Genomic DNA, 19965 nt, shown 5'->3' on the forward strand with positions numbered 1-19965 from the left:
CTATTTTACAGATGAGACCACTGAGAGTCAGGAAGGTGAATGATGTGCCCAAGGTCATACAGCTAGGATGCTAAGGCTTGGTCTCAAGCCACGCCACATCCATGCTCTTGACAACTACGTTACTGTGTCCTGTAGTCTTGCCACTATAGCATCTCTCCAAGCCATCAACTCCCAGTTTGACCTGAAATTTAAAAGAAGGGAACCAGGAGTTTCCACTGTGGTACAGAGAGTTAAAGATCCAGCATTGTCCCTGCGGTGTCGAGGATTCAATTCCCAGCCCTGCGCCGTTGGTTAAAAGGATCTGGCATTGCTGTGGCTCTGGTTTGATCCCTGGCTCAGAAAATTCTGTATGCCCTGAGTGAGGCAAAAAAAAATTTTTTTAATAAATAAATAAAAGAATGGAACCAATATTTCATGGGGTGCTAGGGTCACAAAGTATCCTCCTCTGCTACCTGTGATTGTCACCAAAGGCCCCTGAGATGGGCAGCACTACCCCCAACCCAATGAAACCATCAGCTACACTTATTGAGGGAGCCAATACCTCATCCAAGTTGAGTCACAGAAGCCCCGAGATGGAGTCTCCACGCCTCTATTTCATGGCTATGAGTCCAGAAACAAGTCACTTCACTTTTCTTTGGGTCTGTTTCTTTATAAATCACATGAGAACAGGTGTCCCTACCTCTGGGGCTATTGTGGACATTAACACAGGAAGCACTCCACTGAGGAAGACGATAAAGATGACCTGGGAGCAGGCTTTTGATGGTCCACAGGTGATCGATAATGTTGAACACCTAGGGAGAAAGTTAATCCTTTTCAATTTTTAGAAACTTCTGATTGCTTCAAGGAGACAGTCTTATATCCCTAGTTTGTCTTTAACATCTATGAATGCCAACGTCCTTTGTTAACAAAGGGACCCTGTCTCAGATCCTTAGGCAGTGAAATCTAGCCTAATCATTAATGATAAACTCTGAACATTAAATATGTTAATTTTTTTTCCTTTTTTTTTTCTTAGGGCTGCACCCATGTCATACAGAAGCTCCCAGGCTAGGGGTCGAATCGAAGCTGCAGCTGCTGGCCTACACCACAGCCACAGCAATGCCAGATCCGAACCATGTCTGCGACCCACACCACAGCACACAGAAACACCGGATTCTTAACCCACTAAGCAAGGCCAGGGATCAAACCCTGTCCTCAAGGATACTAGTCGGGTTCCTTATCGCTAAGCCATGACAGGAATTTGTAAATACATTATTTTTATCATTATTTTCTGCATAAAACAAGTGAAAGTTGTTTTCTATTTACTGTAGAGACTTAAATTTTTTTCTTAAATTTGAATTTTAAAAGTGACTCAGTTAAAAACCTTTAGGTAACAGTCATGCATGATAAGTTGATTTTCCACAGGCGAGAGACCCCAAAGGCTTAAGGGTGGGAAATCCTGACTTGGGCAACCACAGTAGAGTGTCTGGCACGCACAAGCGCAGAATAACTGTGAGCTGTTATCACCAACACTACCATCGTCTTGAGGTGGGGCCTGACGATGCTGCACACATTTCCCACAGAAGGAAAGAGAGCGCTGAGCAGAGCGGCCCGGGTCCTCGAGGAACGAGGACGGAGAAGCGGAGCTGGACCCCAGGCAGGGGACGCCCTCGGGCAGTCTGCCTCCCAGTCCAGGCGCGTCGCGCCCCGCCCGGACCCTCCCGGCTCCATCCAGGCCCACTTCTCACCGCACGCGCCCAGAATCCGTCCCGGTGAACGAGCCACTTCCGGCGTCGGGAGGACTGCGGACCGCGCACCATAGAGAAGCGGAAGGAAGGAGCGGTCGACCGGAAGCGAGGCGCGGAGGCCGGAAGCGAAGCGCGAAGGGTCCTGGCTCAGACTGCTGTGCTGGTATCTGCTGGGAAGCAAGGAGGTGCGGACGCCGGCGGAGGCGGCACCTGGTTTGTCAGAGCGGGTCCTAGCCAGCCAGCAGCCTCATGCTGCCCCCTGAAACTAGGAAACCGAGGCTGCAAGGGCAAAGCCTCTTATGTGCCTCGTTCATTCTTTCCCCAGCGCCTAAAACGATGTCCGACAACTATGGGAGCTCTGCCAGGTGTTGAATGAATTTGCCCATGCCCAGGATAACCCAGCGTGGTGGTGTTAAGATCTGGATCCCTGTGGATTTGCTTCCATAACCTGGATTCTAAATCACCATCACATCCACCCTAACATCCCACACTAGTGAGGGCAGCAAGTCAGGGAGGGTTTTAAGCCCATTTCATTCAGCCTCCTCCCCCCACCCCCGCAAAGATTGATCGGTATTTTCCCCATTTTAGGCCACATTTACCTAGGGTAGAGCCCCAAATCTAATGCAGCATTTGACAGTTTCAAGCATTTTCTACCCCAGGTATGAGTACAGATAGAGTTTACTAAGTCCTACTTATCTGAAGGCAGAAACACATGTCCCGAATCCCTGGTTATATAGTGCAGTTCCTTCTGCCATAGTGGGAGGATGCTCCTCGATAGGATTTCAGGAAACAAAAAACCCTCCACTGGGGTGGATCAGCCACGTGGAGAAGCCAGCCCTGCCTTGGGCACCTGCCAAAATTCCTTGCAGATGAAGAAAAGACCCCGTGGTTTATAGTAAATATTTTAATTGGTTCCATCAACACCAGCATAAGTTTTCCTGAAAGGGAGGCAGAATCAAGCTACCCAGAGGTTCATGAGGTGTGGGTGTCACTGAGGAAGCCCCCAAAGTCACTGACCCCACTCCACATACCCAATGGCCCAGGAGAATGAGGGTCGGGCTGATAGAATGTGAAGAGGGAGAAGAGGAATGCAGAGTGAGGGAAATATGGTACCTAGCCCAGTAGCTCTGGCTGCAGAGGGCAGTAAGGAGGGCAGGAGATGCTGCCTGCACAGAAGGGCTAGAACCACTCAAGTTCTCAACATCATTGTCTGGGGAATAGATGGGCCTCTCTGCAACTGTCTTGTATTACACTTACTCCCCAAGAGGTCTCGTCACCTCTGTTCAATCTTCCCAATTCTTTTTGGTCTTTTTCTAGGGCTACACCTGTAGCATATGGAGGTTCCCAGGCTAGGGGTCGAATCAGAACTACAGCTACTGACCTATGCCACAGCCACATGGGATCTCAGCCACATCTGTGATCTCCGCCACAGCACCATCACATCTGGAAACACCAGATCCTTAACCCACTGAGCGAGGCCAGGGTTCAAATCTGCATCCTCTTGGATACTAGTCAGATTTGTTTCCACGGAGCCATAATGGGAACTCCTATCTTCTCGATTCTATATTCCAAATTCTGCAGTTCCAACACAAGTTCTGAGTCCTAAGTTCTACCTTCTGAGTTCCTGTTCCATTCTTTTTCCCTCCCCCAGATCCTCCCAGCTCCCATCCCCTTTCCCAGCCTTTCTGTGTAGAATATTGGGTGGAATATGTGGATGTCCAGCGGACTTTGCTAATTTGAGGGTTTTCCCTTTTGCTTCTTGGGGCAGTTCTAGGCTTTTCTCCAGGAGGAGGGACTTGGCTCAGTGGCTGAGTGGAAACCAGAGAATTTGTGAGAGCCTGGCCTGGTATGACCTTCTCTCTTTCTACCCCACCTCTAACCACTGGACACACTACCTTTTGTGCAGCTAAAGCTAAACTGAGGATTTCCAGGGTGAGACTGTGGATTGCTGGCCTTGAGATGAGTCATCTTAGAGGGAACCGTAAGAAGACATAAAAGGTTGCTATTCTTCATTCAGAGAACTTAAAATAAAAACTGCTTCCAACACAGGGGAAGGGGTGAGTGGGGACGATGGGAAGGGTCTGGGCAGAACTATAAGTCCTCAGAACTCATCATCCTTCAGCTTTCCCTTGTCTGAGCTGAGCACTACCCGCCAGAGTCCACAGGATCCAAGAGGAAACCAAGACAGCAGGACTGGAAGCCCCTTTGTCCCTGGCTACCCCGATGGAGCGGGGGAGGCAGCAGCAGCATCACTGCAGAGGCGAGATCTTCAAAGGGATCATGATCCGAGACTCCATGTGTCGCACCAGGGGGACTGTAGAGAGAGAGGCAGAAGTCACAAGGTGGCCCATGCCAACCCCCAAAACTAGCCCTTAAAGGAGAGAAGGCCTGGGATTCTGAGGGAAAGACCCACTGCTTTCCTGGGATGGCCCAAGGAGAGGGCCACGTCTCCCCAGTTGTAAGACAATGGGGTCTTCGGTTGTGATGAAATGCAGCTCTGAAAATTTTTCATATAACTATACATTTATTTTCCTGTGTATGTGAAAAAATAACTAGCATAGTTCAAAAACGACTTCACAGATATTATCGCTTAGGACAAAGTAGGAGGATTTAAAGAAAAAAATCAAGACAATAACTGTAGTGGAAATCGACTGGTAAGATGAAAGCTGTGAAGGTGTCCTCCAAAGGCTAAAGTGTGAAAAACACCGATTTAATTCAACTGACTCATTTTACAAATGGGGATGCCGCAGCTCAGAGGGGGCCAGCCCAAGGTCACCCAGAAAGATGGACTCTTTCCTCCTGCTCAGAGCTGTTAAACTCTACTGTGCTTACAAATTAAATACAGCTCTTGTACAAGTACAGATTCTGATTCAGTGGTGGGGGGAGAGGGGGAGTGGAGAGATTCGGCATTCCTAACAAGCTTCCAGCAGATGCTGACACTGTCTCCCGGGACCACACTTTGAAGAGCAAGGCTCCCACTAACTCCTTGAGGAGACACCTTCTCCCACACACCAGTTGGTGAGTGTGGCAGCTAAGCTGTAAGTTCCTTAAGGGCAGGGACAAACTCCTATTCATTCTGTGCCTCCCAACCCCCTTCCTGCCACAGTCCCTGACACACAGTGAGGGCTCAATCAGCACCTACTGACTCCAGGTGCTTCTCAGGCATCCTGGCAAAGTGGCAAACACTGTAAGTAAAAAGCTTGCTTGAAAATATTTTGCTGTGTGCTTCCTCTGTGCCAGAGCCTGGGTGTAGCACTTTTCATAAATTAGCTCCTAGGGGTTCTGTTGCAGCTCAGTGGGTTAAGAATCTGACTAGTATCCATGAGGATGTGGGTTCAGTCCCTGGCCTCAATGGGTTAAGGATCTGGTGTTGTCATGAGCTGTGGTGTAGGTTGCAGATGCAGCTCGGATCTGGCAATGGTGTGGGCCAGCAACTGTAGCTGATTCAACCCCTAGCTTGGGAACTTCCATATGCCGCAGGTGCAGCCCTAAAAAGCAAGTTAGAATAGAATAAGCTCCTGGAACCATTCCTTCAGCCCTCAGAGGAAGGCGCTATAACCAATGCCTCTTACAGATGGAAAAAGGAAGAGCAAGGTGAAGAACCATGCCCAAGGTCACACTGGGCACGCAACCACAACACCTCTCTGAGGCAGGGGAGCCTGGCTGTGTTATCGCCCCTTAGAGCACTCACCTACGACGGCCCACATCACATGGAACATGCCACCAGGATAGAAACTAACTCATTGTCCTAAAAGTGAGTTCCCCGTCACTGGAGGTAATGAAGTGATATCAGATCTCCTTGAAAAGGAGATTCCATCCTCAGGTAAGGTTCTTAGCAGATGACCTCCAAAGGGCCCAGATGAACTCAGAGGAGGTGCTTACCTGTGTAGTAGACATTTTCATCCCAGCCCCTCTTCCTCCAGGCAGCGTTTCGGGTCTCCTCCCGAGACTGCAGGTCCTTATAGGCTGTGGGGAAGGCATAGGCTCATTCCTTGGGCTCAGAAGATCTGATCCTGTACCCAGCACGAGGCCCTTCTTCCACTGCCCCAGACCCCACCCTGCTGTCTCTTCCTCCCCAGATGCCCCCAACTGTTAGCAAACACTGTCTGCTCTGACAATCTCATCCAATCAGTACACTTGTTGACAACTCCCGAATGTTTATTTCCAGCCCAGAACTCTCTCCAGGGCTCTAGACTTGTATATGCGGTGTCCACCTAACCTATCTACTCTGAGTGTCAGCGTCTCAAATGTAACACTTCCAAGGATCAAAATTACACTCCCAACCTCTCCAACCTACTCTTCCACAGGTCTCAGTAAGCAACACATAGCTGCCTAAGTAGAAGTCTGGGAGCCTCTCTTGCTCTCGCACCCAACACAGGCCATTCATTCACCAGTCCCATTGGTTCCACCTCCAGACCAATGAACTTGAGAACTTCTCAGCATCCTTATAACCACAACCTTTGGCCAGGCCACCATTCTCTCCCACCTGAACTAGTATAACCATCTCCTGATGCCCGATTCTATATATTTAGAGTAAATCCTGGAGTTCCTATTGTGGCTCAGCTGTAATGAACCTAACTAGTATCCATGAGGATGGAGGTTCAATTCCTGGCCTCTCTCAGTGAGTTAAGGATCTGGTGTTACTGTGAGCTGTGGTGTAGGTTGCAGACATGGCTTGGATCTGGCGTGACTATACTGTAGGCCGGCAGCTGCAGCTCAAATTTGATCCCAGCCTGGAAAATTCCACGTGCTGCATGTGTGGCCCTAAAAAAAAAAAAAAAAAAAAGAACCCCAACCCATCCCCATGGCCTGCAGGAGCCCAGTCTAATCTGGACCATCCCCATCTCCCCACTCTCTCCATACCAGCCTCCTATATACTTCTCAAAACCCTGAAGGCCTCTCCCTGCCACAGGGGCTTTGCACATGTTGTTCCTGCTACTTAAAATACCTTCCCTGGCAATTCACAGCTAACTCCTCATCCTTTAGGTGGGCTTACATTTTACCTCCTCAAGAAGGCCTCAGAGAGGACTTCTTTGTTGATCCAATCTAGTAAAGTTTCCCACATTTTTCTTTTTCTTCTTCTTTTTTTAGGGTCATACCTGCAGCATATGGAAATTCCCAGGCTAGGGCTCAAATCAGAACTGCAGCTGCCAGCCTACGCCACAGCCACAGCAAGGCCAGATCCAAGCTGCATCTGTGACCTGCACTATAGCTCACGGCAACGCCAGATCCTTAACCCACTGATCAAGGGCAGGGATGGAACCAGCATCCCCATGCATACTAGTTGGATTCGTTGCAACTGAACCACAATGGGAACTCCCCATGTTTTTCTTCATTATCTCTCCCTGTCTCTTTGTGATTTGTAGTAATTTGAAATTATCATTTTTGCTAGTTTACCTCTGAGGTGGTGTCTCCCTCTGCTAGAACATAAACTCCACAGGGGCACTAATGTGTTTGCATTGTCGAGGCAGAGTGATGGTAAAGAAAGGGGCCCACAGAGGGCTCCTGAGGGTCCCCCGCCTACCCCAGAGATGGTGCACAACGTAGAGCTCTCCTATCTGCGAGAAGAAGCCGCCCACTGCTTCCTGGTTCTCCTGCCGGTACTTGATGGCCCGAGCCCTAGGGATAGCAGAAGAGTGTGGGGCAGAGGCCAGGGCCCATGCAAAGGGCCTTCTGATGTGTCCCTAGGCTGGTTCCCCAGTCACACAAGGGAGGAGCCTGAGGGAGGGCTCCAAAATGACTGGGGACAGGAGTGACAGAGGTGTAGCCACTGGGGAGGGGTTCTACCACAATTGTCTATAGGATCCTCACCCCCTGGTCGGATCATAACCTTCTCTTGGATCCCCATGCCACAGCACCTTGGGCAAGGTGACTCAGCAATGGCCTTGTTGGTACAGCTGGGCAGGGTCCCCCCGACTCCCTGGCACTGCCACTTACCAGTTGTTCCCCCACTCGATCATGGTTCCTGGCTGAAAGAGAACCAGAGCAGAGGGTGGGAACAAGCCCCCACCTGGGATTCCAAGCATTGCTGTTGGGTCAGGATGGGAAACTGTCATGTCTCCCCAGCTCCAAGGGCTGCTTGGCCTCATTCAGGGGACCTGACTCACACCTGGGTGTGCCTGTATGCACACATGCATACACACCTCTGTAATGAGCTAGGATGGAAAAGGCCAGAAGCTGCAGTCTAGGTGCTGGGGCACAGGGCCTGTCCACCTCAGGGTACCTGGACAGCAGCTCTGCTGCTGGGGAGGCAGGAGGCAGGTGGGGACCTAGTAGGGGAGGCACCTTGAGCTTGTACGTCCTCAGCTCGTAGATGTTGGGGCCAGCTCGAGGCTGTGGCTCATTCCAGAAGCTGAACTCGAGAAGCATCTGGTTCCTCCTGGAAAGCAGCATCTGGCTCCGCTCCTTTCGGAACTCCAGGTACTCCTGTAGGCATGGCAGTTTAGGTGTGGCAACCAGGAAGGACCCTGACCCCAGGCCTGTGTCCCACGGGGTGGAAAGCAGGAAGCCCCCAGCACAGAGCTGAGCCAGAACCGGTATCTAGAAAGGCTTGCTGAGTGGATACCAACATACCTTGTTGTTTTTGAGCTTGTTCATGCAGTCCATGAGGGCTGGGTAGCCACCTGAGAATCGCCACAGGTGTACTGTTGGGGGGCAGGGAGGAAGGTACAGGTCAGGGGGCTGGAGGACCCTGCCCTGCTTACTCCGAGGCTGGTTAGATGTGTATGTTACCGAGGAGGGGAGAGGGCAGTCTCCAGCCTGGATCCCTGTAGCACCAGGACTGAGTTCCCGTTGGCTTAGTTGGGGAAGCACTGGGCAGGGGAAAACTGGGACACAAGCCCAAGGGACCTAGGTTTGAGCTGCAGCTCTGCCAGGTAGCCCTTGACCCCTCTAGGCCTCAATGTCCTCATCTTGAAAATGAGAATAATGCTCCCACGCAACTTCCCTTCAATAGCAACAAGAGGATCGAACATGAACTTGGACCCTAGGAGCAGCAGCATGTGTAAAGCTGACCACCAGGCCTGTGAGGGACAGGCTGAGCAAAGGAATGGGTAGGTCTGATGGGCTGAGATGGATTACTCCAGGACAATGAAGTTTAAAAAGAAACTACTGCATTTGGAATGGATAAGCAATGAGATTCTGCTATAGAGCCCAAGGAACTATATCTGATCACTTGTGATGGAACATGATGAAGAATAATGAGAAAAAAACTATATATATATATATATATATATATATAAGCTGGACCACTTTGCTGTACAGCAGAAATTGAAAGAACATTGTAAATCAACTATAATAAAAAAATTGTTAAATAAAAATAAAAAATAAAGAAGAAACTAAGAGGAGTTCCCTGGTGGCACAGTAGGTTAAGAACCTGATGTTGTCACTACTGTGGTTTGGGTCACTGTTGTGGCACAGGTTAACCCCTGGCTCCAGAACTTCCACATGCTGTGGGCATGGCTAAGAAAGAAAGAAAGAGAAACCAAACCAAACCAAGGAACAGAACAGCGTGTGCAGTATGGAGTGACAGGGGTAGAGTGACATATCCAGAGATGCTGGTCTCTGCACCATCTTTCTCTCTCTTTTTTTTTTTTTTTTCTTTTTCAGTCACACTCTTGGCATATGGAAGTTCCCAGGCCAGTACTGAGTTTTGCTTGCATGGCTATTTAGTTTATATCTGTCTGAACCATCAAGACTATAAACTATGAAGAACAGAATCAGGTCTGTTACTTGTCCACCTTAATATTCTTCAGGTTTTAGCACCTGGCACACAAGTAGGCACTCAAAAACCCTTTGAATGTGGAGTTCTCACTGTGGTACAGTGGGTTAAAAACCTGACTGCAGTAGCACAGGTCACAGCTATGCCTCAGATTCAATCCCTGGCCCAGGAACTTCCATATGCCTCAGGTGTGGTCTTAAAAAATTTTGAGGAGTTCCTGTCATGGCGCAACAGAAATGAATCTGACTAGTATCCATGAGGATTGGTTTGTCAGTTGGGGTTGCCATCAGCTGTGGTATAGGTTGCAGACATGGCTCAGATCCCGTGTTGCTGTGACTGTGGTGTAGGCCAGCAGCTGCAGCTCTGATTTGACCCCTAGCCTGGGAACTTCCATGTGTCGTAGGTGCAGCCCTAAAAAAAAAAAAAAAAAAAAAAAAAAATTTCAAGTTCCCATTCCTCAAAGTTTATTTCCCAATTAGGAAATACTTAGAAAAATCCAAGAAGTACTTCTGGAATTGATTAAGTTGTGCCTAAAATGGGAAAACTGTAGGGATTGGAACTGAAGACAGTTTTTCTTACCCCACTATCAATGTGTCAATAATTGTTACTGAAAGAGAATTTAAGATTAAGAGAATTTAATTGCAGGTGACAGATTTAAAAAACAAATAGGGGAGTTCCCGTCGTGGCTCAGTGGTTAACGAATCTGACTAGGAACTATAGGTTGCAGGTTCAATCCCCGGCCTTGCTCAGTGGGTTAAGGATCCGGTGTTGCCGTGAGCTGTGATGTAGGTTGCAGATGTGGCTCGGATCCCGTGTTGCTGTGGCTCTGGCGTAGGCCGGTGGCTACAGCTCCAATTCGACCCCTAGCCTGGGAACCTCCATATACCACAGGAGTGGCCCAAGAAATGGCAAAAAAGAAAAAAACAAACAAACAAACAACACAAATAGGAGTTCCCATTGTGGTACAGTGGAAAAGAATCCGACTAGGAACTATGAGATTGCAAGTTCGATCCCTGGCCTTGCTCAGTGAGTTAAGGATCCAGTGTTGCCGTGAACTGTGGTGTAGGTTGCAGACACGGCTTGGATCCTGCATTGCTGCGGCTGTGATGTAGGCTGGCAGCTGTAGCTCTGATTTGTTCCCTGGCCTGGGAACCTCCATTTGCTGTCGGTGCAGAACTAAAAAAGCAATAAATAAATAAATAAAAATTAAAAAACAAACACACAAACACAATTACCAGGGCTACTGAAGGATGAGATAGCTTGGCTTGCGAGGTAGTGAGCTCCTTGTTGCTGGGAGTGTTCAAGGGAAGCTTAAAGCACCCTCTATCAGGGCGGTACCAGAGAAGCTCCCTGTGCTGCGTGCAGTCTAATCAGCACTGTCCAAGGGGATTTCTACCCTGATGGAAACGTTCTACATCTGTGCTGTCCAAGATGGTAGCCAGGAGTCACATATTTTTTCAGTGGCACTTGAAATATGGTTAGTGTAACTGGGGAACTGAGTTGTTCTTTTTTTTGTCTTTTTTAGGGCCGCACCCGTGGCACATGGAGGTTCCCAGGCCAGGGGTCTAATTGGAGCTGCAGCTGTGGGCCTACACCAGAGCCACAGCAACATGGGATCCAAGCCACATCTGCGACCTGCACCACAGCTCACAGCAATACCAGATCCTCAACCCACTGAGCGAGGTCAGGAATGGAACCCGCAACCTCATGGATACTAGTCGAGTTAACTGCTGAACCACAACAGGAACCCTTGATATTTTCATTTTTAACTTTACCCAATTTAAATGTAAATAGCTACATGTGTTGAGTGGCTACCTTCCTGAATAGTGCAGATCTAAATTCCAAAGCCCCTTTTAGTAGCTGAGACTCTGTGAGTGAACCAAATTCATGTATGAGTCCTCACGGCTGGTAGCAACTGGGGTGGGCATGTTTGAGTGAGATGGGGCTTCCTGGGGGTGCCCCAAGAAGCTGTAAGGAACCAGCTCAGACAGGACTCCCTATTTATTCCACAAATATGAACTGCACACTGGAGATTCAATGGTGAAGAAAGACAAGCAGGGGCCCCACCTACCAACATGGGGAGACAGACAGAACAGGGCACACGGTCAGGGCTGTGAAGGGGCACATTCTGGGGCTAAGGAGCCAAGAGAGGTGCCCCACCCAGGTTGAGTCAGGGGAGGCTTCCAGGAGGAGGTGATGTCTACACCAAAGTAAATGGTGAGTAGAGGAGTACGCCATATAAGACAGGCAAGAGAGAAAGAGCGCTTCGGGCTGTTGAAACAGCATGAACAACAGCCTGGAACTAGGGGAAAAAAACTGTTCATATAAAGAATGGAAAGAAGCCTGAGCGGGACATACGGCGAGCAAGAGGACGTGGTGAGATGAGGTCAGCAGCCGGACAGGGAAGGACTCAAGAGCCTCACAGGCCACCCCAAGGGCAGAGGGGGCAGCCCCAGCATTTGAGCAGGGAGTGAGCCAATGAGGGCTGCATTTATAAAGACCTCTCTGGGCACCACTGTGCAGATGGAGGGAAGGGCAGCCACTGGGCTGGGCAGCAGTGGTACTGAAGAGGTGGGCAGCTCACCAGCCTGGTCCTGCTCCCCGTACCACGTGTTCCAGTTGCCCACAAGCGAGCAGGGGTAGTCCTCATCCAGGTGCAGCTTGGGCAGCACGGCCTCCCTGTGGGAAGGCACAGAGCAGGAGGAGGGCTCACATCAGCCACCAGCGCCCCAGTTTCCAACTCAGACCCTCAGGGCTGGGCCTCAGTCTCCCCATCTCTAAGATGCAGAGGCTGCACAAGGCATCCTTAGGACCTGTGGCTCTGAAACCTGTACCCCCTGGATTTCTGCACAGAGAACAGGGCTGGGATAGAGGTCCCCACCCAAGCAGGGTCTGGGACAGGAGGGGGCTCACGTCAGGCTGTTGTAGGCATCCAGACACTCGGGCTTCACATTGTGAACTGCAACAGAGGACACAGAGCAAGCAGTGAAGTTGTGGGGGGCGGGGTGGCCCACAGGGCCTGGGCTCCCAGGACAGCTCGGAATATCCCAGACCCTCTCAAGTCCCAGCCAGAGCCTCACAGGGCCCCAGAGCTCAGCTGACACTCACACTGGATCTTGTAGAGGTTGCTGGTCTCCTTCTTAGACAGCAGGGTAGAGTGGGCATCCTTCCGAGGATCCACCTTGTGTACGAAGAGGGAACGGAACCAGCTGCCTTCATTGTCCTTGGAATAGAACCTGCGGGATAGAATTCAGAAGAATGTGCTTCCATCTGCTCAGACGCCCTGCTCCCCTGGGCTGGTGACCCACATTTCTGGGAATGGGGCCATGGAATCCCATGGCAGCTCCAGAAGATATGTCATTAGAGCCAGCTGAGCAGACCTGGTCCCTTCTAGAGATCCTGGCTGGCCCAGTTTGCTTCTTGAAGCTCCACTGAGCCTCAAGAGGCTAAGAGAGGCAGACCCACCTTTCTCTCCAGCCTCCCTGCCTCCACTTTGCCCCTTTCCAAGACATCCTCCATTTGGATCACACAGCTATAGCCCCTTGCCAAGAGGATCAACTCCAAACCCACCTTGCCTGATGTTCAAAACCCATGATGGCTCAAATAATCTTGTCAGCCTCTCCTCCTGTCCACTCCCACCTGGGTATCCTGCTCTCCAGGTGTGCTTCTCCCTGAACATACTGGGCTCTTTAACTGTGCTTTCTTTGCAATTTCTATTCTCCCTGATAAGAAGGCTGCATTCACCATCCTCCCTGGTGCTCACACTACACCTGGCCTGATCTCAGGCCCTACAAAGGAGAGCCCAAGACAAATATGCTTTGTCCTTGAGGAGGTCATAGTCCACTAGGAGAAGTGAACCTTGGAACACAGTTACATCCAGAGGTCTCTGCGTGAGCCCAGATGCATGAGGCTGAACTTGGCCTCTAGAAGTCTGGGTAGGCTCTCTCTCTTAAGGAGGTAATCTGGCCAGTCTCCAAAGCTCCAGGGCCTATTTGGCAGATAAAGGCTGGTGGTGGTGGTGAGCAGGGGATGGGTGGGTAAAAGGCAAGATCTTCATTCATCCAGCCAACACTTAATGGACAAATATCTGCCCTGTGCACCTTGTTAGGTTGCTATGAGAATGAATGAATGAATGAATGACATGTGTACCTTGTTCAGGACAGGGGAACCAACCACCAGGTCCTGCTAGATCATAACTGCACTCCCCACACAAGTTCCCAGCAGGGGTGGAGATTTCTAGGCTGCCAGAGGTGGCAAATCTTCTTACTTAAAAGCGGTGGTGCAGCTTGTAGCCATCCTGAACTGCCAGCCCCCCTCCCACTGGATGATTACCACCCAGGGAGCCTGGCACTGAGGGCCCCATCAGCAAGTCCTCTCCTTCTTACAGGCTTTTCTGTGGCTAGAATGAGTATCTTGCAAATCAAAGTATTGCTTTTCTCCAAAATACAAAGCAAGTGCTGGAACTGATAAAGTTTAAAAAGCATCTTAATGTGGTGATACATTTATATGAGCATAGAGAAAGACAAGTAAGGATTAGTCCCAAACTGTTAATACTGCTTACCTGGAAGAAGGGAGAGGAAGATGGCTAAATTTTTCGCTATTTACTATCATTTTTATAAGGCTAAAAAAATTACTTTAAGTATTTCCAAACAGGAGTTCCCGTTGTGGCGCAGTGGTTAACGAATCCGACTAGGAACCATGAGGTTATGGGTTCAGTCCCTGCCCTTGCTCAGTGGGTTGATGATCCAGCGTTGCCGTGAGCTGTGGTGTACGTTGCAGACGCGGCTCGGATCCTGCGTTGCTGTGGCTCTGGTGTAGGCCGGTGGCTACAGCTTCGATTTGACCCCTAGCCTGGGAACCTCCATATGCCTCGGGAGCAGCCCAAAGAAATAGCAAAAAAAAAAAACCTATAAAAAAAAAAGTATTTCCAAACATAGAATTCCTGTTATTGTTTTTTGTTTTGTTTTGTTTTCATCTTTTTAGGGCCACACCTATGGCATATGGAGGTTCCCAGGCTAGGGGTCTAATTGGAGCTGTTGCCACTGGCCTATGCCATAGCCACAGCCACGCCAGATCTGAGCTGAGTCTATGACCTACACCACAGCTCACAGCAACGCCAGATCCTTAAGCCACTGAGCGAGGCCAGGGATAGAATCCACATCCTCATGGGTACTAGTCTGGTTAGCTAACTGCTAAGCCATGAAGGGAACTCCCTGAAGTCCATGAAAATTTGGGACCAGAATAAAGATTTACATGCTGGATAAGACTGGCTGAGAATATCCTCTGTGCCAGGGAAGTGTGATCAGCTTTTCAGTTAACATGATCCTGCTGAATCAATGTAATGACATGATAATGTAGATTCTAGAAATTTGTCCCAGGTGACACAGCACATTGGAGGCAGAGAGCTCAGGCAAGAACCCAAAACTCTTTCATCTAAAGCCAGCCCCACCTGAGGTCAGGTACTGCCCTGGGGAACTAGCATCAGGCAGATATTGTGAAGAACCAGGTGTTTTCACTGGCAGAGGGACTTGACCTTTGGTTTGAATGTAGAGAGCCTGCTCCCCCTGGAAGGGGCAGTGGCAGGAAGGACAGCAACTCCTACTATTTGTCAACCAAGACCTTTGCTCCAGGACTGGGCTTTGAGTAATTTATTAACATCAGCAGTGACCAAGATAAACAGCCAAGTGGCCAGCCCTGAAGAGAGATCCTGGGATCTGAGGGACTGGGAAATGAAGGGGGTCCAGTTGCTCTGAAGGGCTCCCCTCTCTTCCCACCACTGTTGAACCCTTTCTACCTCCAGGTCTTGGTTTTCGCACATGTCAAAAGAGCAGGGTAGGGCAGCCTCTCTCTGAAGATCTTTTCTACAGGCCCCAAGAAGATCCAAGGGCAGGGTCTGAACTTGAAACTAGCATCTGTAGGTTCACGTTTTCAAGAGTTCAAATTCCACTTTCCCAGTGAAACCACAGCAGTCTCCTGTCCTTGAACTTCCACATCCTTCTCACCCTATTTTTCTGTAGCTCCTTCCAACACGTTATAGAATTTTTATTACGTGCCTTGTTTATTGTCTCCCATAGAAGCAGCCCCAGGAGGACCGGAATGTGTCTGTGCTGTGTATCCCTGCTGTATTCCCAGTGTCTAGAACAGTGCCGGGCACGTGGCACACACAGTCCACACTTGGGGAATGAATGAGGGAGTGTGTATCATGGGGGGTGGAGGGCGTATGGAGAGCTAAGACAGAGCGGCATGAAAATGATGAAATCTGGGAGGTAAGAAAGGAAAGAGTGGACCATGGCTCAGAGTGTGGACTCGGGACTCAGGGGCCCTTTCCATCCCCACTGCCAGCAGGAGAATTAGTGAAGAGCACAGGTTCTAGACAAACCCAGGGCTAACCCCACCTCAGCTTCATCTCTCTGAGCCTCATCTTCCTCATCTGTAAATAAAGACAACAGGATGTGTCTTTTAGAGAGAAAGGCTAACTCAGCAGCACAGCTAATATCATTGTTCTGACCTAACTTCCTAACTAATCTCCTGGCTCCCATTCTTCCCTCACTTTTTTTTTTTTTTTTTTTTTCTATTTACAGCCGCACCTGCAACATATAGAAGTTCTGGATCCAAGCTGCATCTGCAACCTATGCCACAGCTTGCAGCAATACCAGATCCTTAACCCACTGAAGCTGCATCCTCACAGAGACAACATTGGGTCCTTAACATACTGAATCACAATGGGAACTCCTCCCACTCTTTCCCTTTTCTCCTAATCCGTCCAGCAATTTTGTAAAACACCATTGTTGTGATGCTATTCCTCTACTGCCTAATAAAACCAAGGCTGGATGTCTCCACTTGGATTTCTCACTCTGAATGATACTGCCAAGCTCTCCAGAGCGAATTCCCTTTTAAATTTGGTGGCCATGGAGCCAAGATTCCCTCTTATTAGAACCACCTGAGAACTTGCTAGAACTTCTCAGGCCCCATTAGGGGTAGGGGTAGGGGTAGGGGTAGGCCCACTGCAACAGAAACTCTGGGGGTGGGCCTAGCAATCTGGGTTTTAACCAGTCCACCAAGGGATTCTAATGCATGCTCAAGATTGAGAATCACTGCTCTAAAGCATTCCCAATTTCTTTTTCTTTTTCATGTAATCTCAGTAAATGATCCCAGAAACACCAAAAATTCTGGTATCTAATCTGCATTAAGGATGCCCCTTAGGCCTAGAAAAACCAGCTCAGCCCCTTGCATAAAAACACCTCTCATATTTCCCTCTCAGTCCCTTCATCATTTTCATGTGAATGTCTTGTCTCCCCAGCCACACTGGTAGCCCACAGACATACTTCCATCCCCCTGGTCACTTAGCACAACGCTTCTGGAATGGGAGTTGCTCAATATTTGTCCCAGATGAGAAAGTTTGAGACACATTTGCACCCTCAGTAAGGATCAACCGTCTGGTGCCTCCACACATAAAACTGCTCTGAAATATTCTAGATTTATATGCTAGGAAGCATAGCTCTGAGCACATTTGAAAACACTCTTCTGTCTGGAGGTGGCTGATGAGAAAGGGGCCACGTTTCTGCTTATTGTTCCAGAAGTGTGTCTTTAGAAAACACACAAGGGAGTTCCTGTTGTGGCGCAGGGAAATGAATCCTACCAGGAACCATGAGATTTCGGCTTTGATCCCTGGCCTTGCTCAGTGGGTTAAGGATTCAGCGTTGCCGTGAGCTGTGGTGTAGTTTGCAGATACGGCTCAGATCCTGCATTGCTGTGGCTGTGATGTAGCCTGGCAGCTGTAGCTCCGATTCGACCCCTAACCTGGGAACCCCCATATGCCACCAGTGCAGGCCTAAAAAAAAGAAAAAAAGAAAACACATGAGAAGAACTAAACTTGTGTTAACAACAGGATTACTAGTGCAGCAGTAATAACTGCTGTGTATTGAGCACCTACTATGTGCTAAGAAGTGATCCTCACAATTTTTTTTTCTCCTTTTTTTAGTCTTTTTGTCTTTTTCCAAGGCCGCACCCAAGGCATATGGAGGTTTCCAGACTAGGGGTCGAATCGGAGCTGTAGGTGCTGGCCTACAACCACAGCCACAGCCACAGCAGATCCAAGCCGAGTCTGCGACCTACACCACAGCTCATGGCAACGCCGGATCCTTAACCCACTGAGCGAGGCCAGGAATCGAACCCGAAACCTCATGGTTCCTAGTTGGATTCATTAACCACTGAGCCACGACAGGAACTCCTCACAATATGGTTTTTTGTTTGTTTTTTTCTTGAGAAAAATGAAACTCAGGGATGTCTTATGCCTTATTTAAGGACAATTAATCAACGGACAAGAGGATTCCAATCCAGTTCCATTTGATTTCAAAGTTCATGCTGTATCTGTACCTCAGTAGCCCCCAAAGCTCAGAGGCCAGAAGGGCTGCTGCTGGCCCCCTCTAGTGACTGCAAAGAGCTATGGGGCAGACTGAGGGCCAGGTCGACAAGAGGAGATGTTCCCAGGCATCCAAGGTGGGACCAAGGTGAAAGTAACTTCGAGACAGTCCTTGAGAGACTTGATAAGTATTAATCAAGTGCTTTCACAGCAATCCTGCAAAACACCTGGCAGGGATCACCATCTCCACTTTACAGAGAAGGAAAACAAGGATCACAGGTTCAGGACCTTGTCCAAGGTTACAGAGCGGATAAGTGAGGAACAGCAGGATGCTTCTATGTCCCATGCTCCTTTTGTGGCCTCTGGACAGTCATCACACAAATGGCTCTACCACCAACCAAGTGTGTAACCCTGGGAAAGTGAGGTCCTGCCCCCAGCTTCAATTTCCTCACCTGGAAAACAAACGGCTCGTGGAAGATGACCTCCCTAAAGCGCCTTTAGCCCTGACATTACCAGGGACTCATGAATAAAATGCTTGAGATGTAGGTGTAGGTGGCAACATCTGTTGCAAGTTCACCTGGGCTGGGTACCTCACACACATGGCCTTGTTAATCCTCAACAACTCTATGCAATACATCCTACTTTACCACGATTTTTACAGATGAAGAATCTGAGGCTTCCAGAGGCCAAATGACTCATGCAAGGTTGGCCCACTAAAAAAAGGTTAAGTTAGATTTGCTGGTGCCAGGCAAACTCCAGGCTCTCTCCATGATGTCAGTTTTCTCCGCAATTACTGGGCAGTCAGAGTGAAGGCACATTCCTGGCTTTTCTTTCTAGTCTCCCCAAAACCCCACTGCACAGCTAACACCCCACGGCAAGGTCTAACAGAACTCTGCAACTTCACACCTGGGCTGTGGGAGGGACAGACCCCTACTTCCACAGGTGGAGGGACAGGCGTCCTTATGTCTTTGGCAAATGTTCTTGAGCATACACTGTCCTGAGCCCCATGCTAGGGACTGGGGAGACAGAAAAATAAGGTGATGGTCTATTGGGGGAGACAGGCAAGTGTGTATGGGGTGATAAGAACAGAAATGGAGGAAGTATATACAGGGCTACTGGGCTACAAGTATATACAGAAGAGGGAGGGGCCAGCCAGGGAGGCCCAGCCCTGCCTCAGTACAGAGTGGGGACCAAACAAAAACCCAGGCTCGGCCAGCCTCCCTCTCCCCGGAAGCCAAAAACAGTTGTGGTGCAAAGAGCACGGGGGTGTCAGGAGGCCTGGGTCCAGACCCAGTGCTGCCACAGGACCGCAGGGGGAGTGACCTTGGACAACTCCCATCCCTTCTCAAGCCTCCTTTGCTCCACTTGTACTGTTCAGGTTTAGGCATCCATGGCCCTTGGAGATCTCCCACTGCTTATCGAAGGAAGAGCTGCCTCTCCTAGAAGCGTGCTCTCTCGTGCTCTCTCACAATCACCGCAAGGTCTGGGAAGGGGCCACTCCTCCTGCCCGCCGCCCGCTCCCACTCTCCATGGCCCCGGACCTGCCCCTCACATTCACCCCATCTTTCATTCTCTCCCAGAGCCAGGTACCCAATAGGACAAAGAAACTGCGCATACCTTTCCCACCTCCACCATTTGCCTAGAGCTCTTCCCCAGGCTTAGATTTTGCCCCCGCCTCTAAGCCCTAGAGTACAACTCCGAGTCTCTGCCCATCCCCCGCGCCCGGCCCCTGGCTCGAACCCCTGCACCCCCCACGCGCGCCGCCCCTGCCCGGCTCGTACCGCGCCGCAGCCACAGCCGCAGTGTCCCGGGCACCAAGCCCTGGGCCCCCAGTAGCCGCCGCGCCGCCGCAGAGATGCTGCACAGACGCGGAGCCATGTTGGAGCTGTGCAGGTTGGAGGAAGGCCCCGCCCCCGAACCCGGCAGCGGAGGCGGGACGTGAGTAAGCCCCGCCCCACCGGCTCGCCCGCCTCCATCTCCACCCAGACAGGTGGGCGTTGTCCCTGTCCATCCCATGATGCAGATACTGGGCAAAATTTGGGGTTTTCGTCCTCTGTGCCACTGCAGCTCTGCTACTGACTTGCTCTGTGACCTTGAGCAAACCCACTGCCGACTCTGGGCCTCAGAGTCCAATTGGGTGAAATAGGAAGATTGAACAA

General features: G+C 49.9%; 1 protein-coding gene and 1 long non-coding RNA gene across 8 annotated transcripts in view; both read right to left on the reverse strand.

Annotated features, from left to right (window-relative positions):
- The window catches only part of THOC5, a 45265-nt gene extending 42782 nt beyond the window's left edge, over nt 1–2483 (reverse strand). For 2 of the 7 annotated variants that reach the window (XR_002338804.1, XR_002338801.1), the window contains exons 1-2: nt 1725–2483; nt 542–791 (exon numbers count right to left, since the gene is read on the reverse strand). This is a non-coding gene — a long non-coding RNA (THO complex 5). Of the gene's footprint in view, nt 1–181; nt 796–1724 lie in introns of those variants that run through there. The other 5 variants (XR_002338803.1, XR_002338802.1, XR_002338805.1 and 2 more) reach the window with 5 other exon arrangements.
- On the reverse strand, nt 2614–19699 carry NIPSNAP1 (nipsnap homolog 1). Its single transcript, XM_005670786.3, is given in 11 exon segments — nt 2614–4038; nt 5607–5690; nt 7249–7343; nt 7662–7693; nt 8010–8150; nt 8298–8368; nt 12029–12123; nt 12358–12403; nt 12553–12680; nt 19588–19639; nt 19642–19699. Coding segments are annotated over 11 exon segments (852 nt in total). The 5' UTR covers nt 19685–19699; the 3' UTR covers nt 2614–3973.

Source organism: Sus scrofa, chromosome 14 (assembly GCF_000003025.6).
Source record: "Sus scrofa isolate TJ Tabasco breed Duroc chromosome 14, Sscrofa11.1, whole genome shotgun sequence".
NCBI classification, from domain to species: Eukaryota; Metazoa; Chordata; class Mammalia; order Artiodactyla; family Suidae; genus Sus; species Sus scrofa.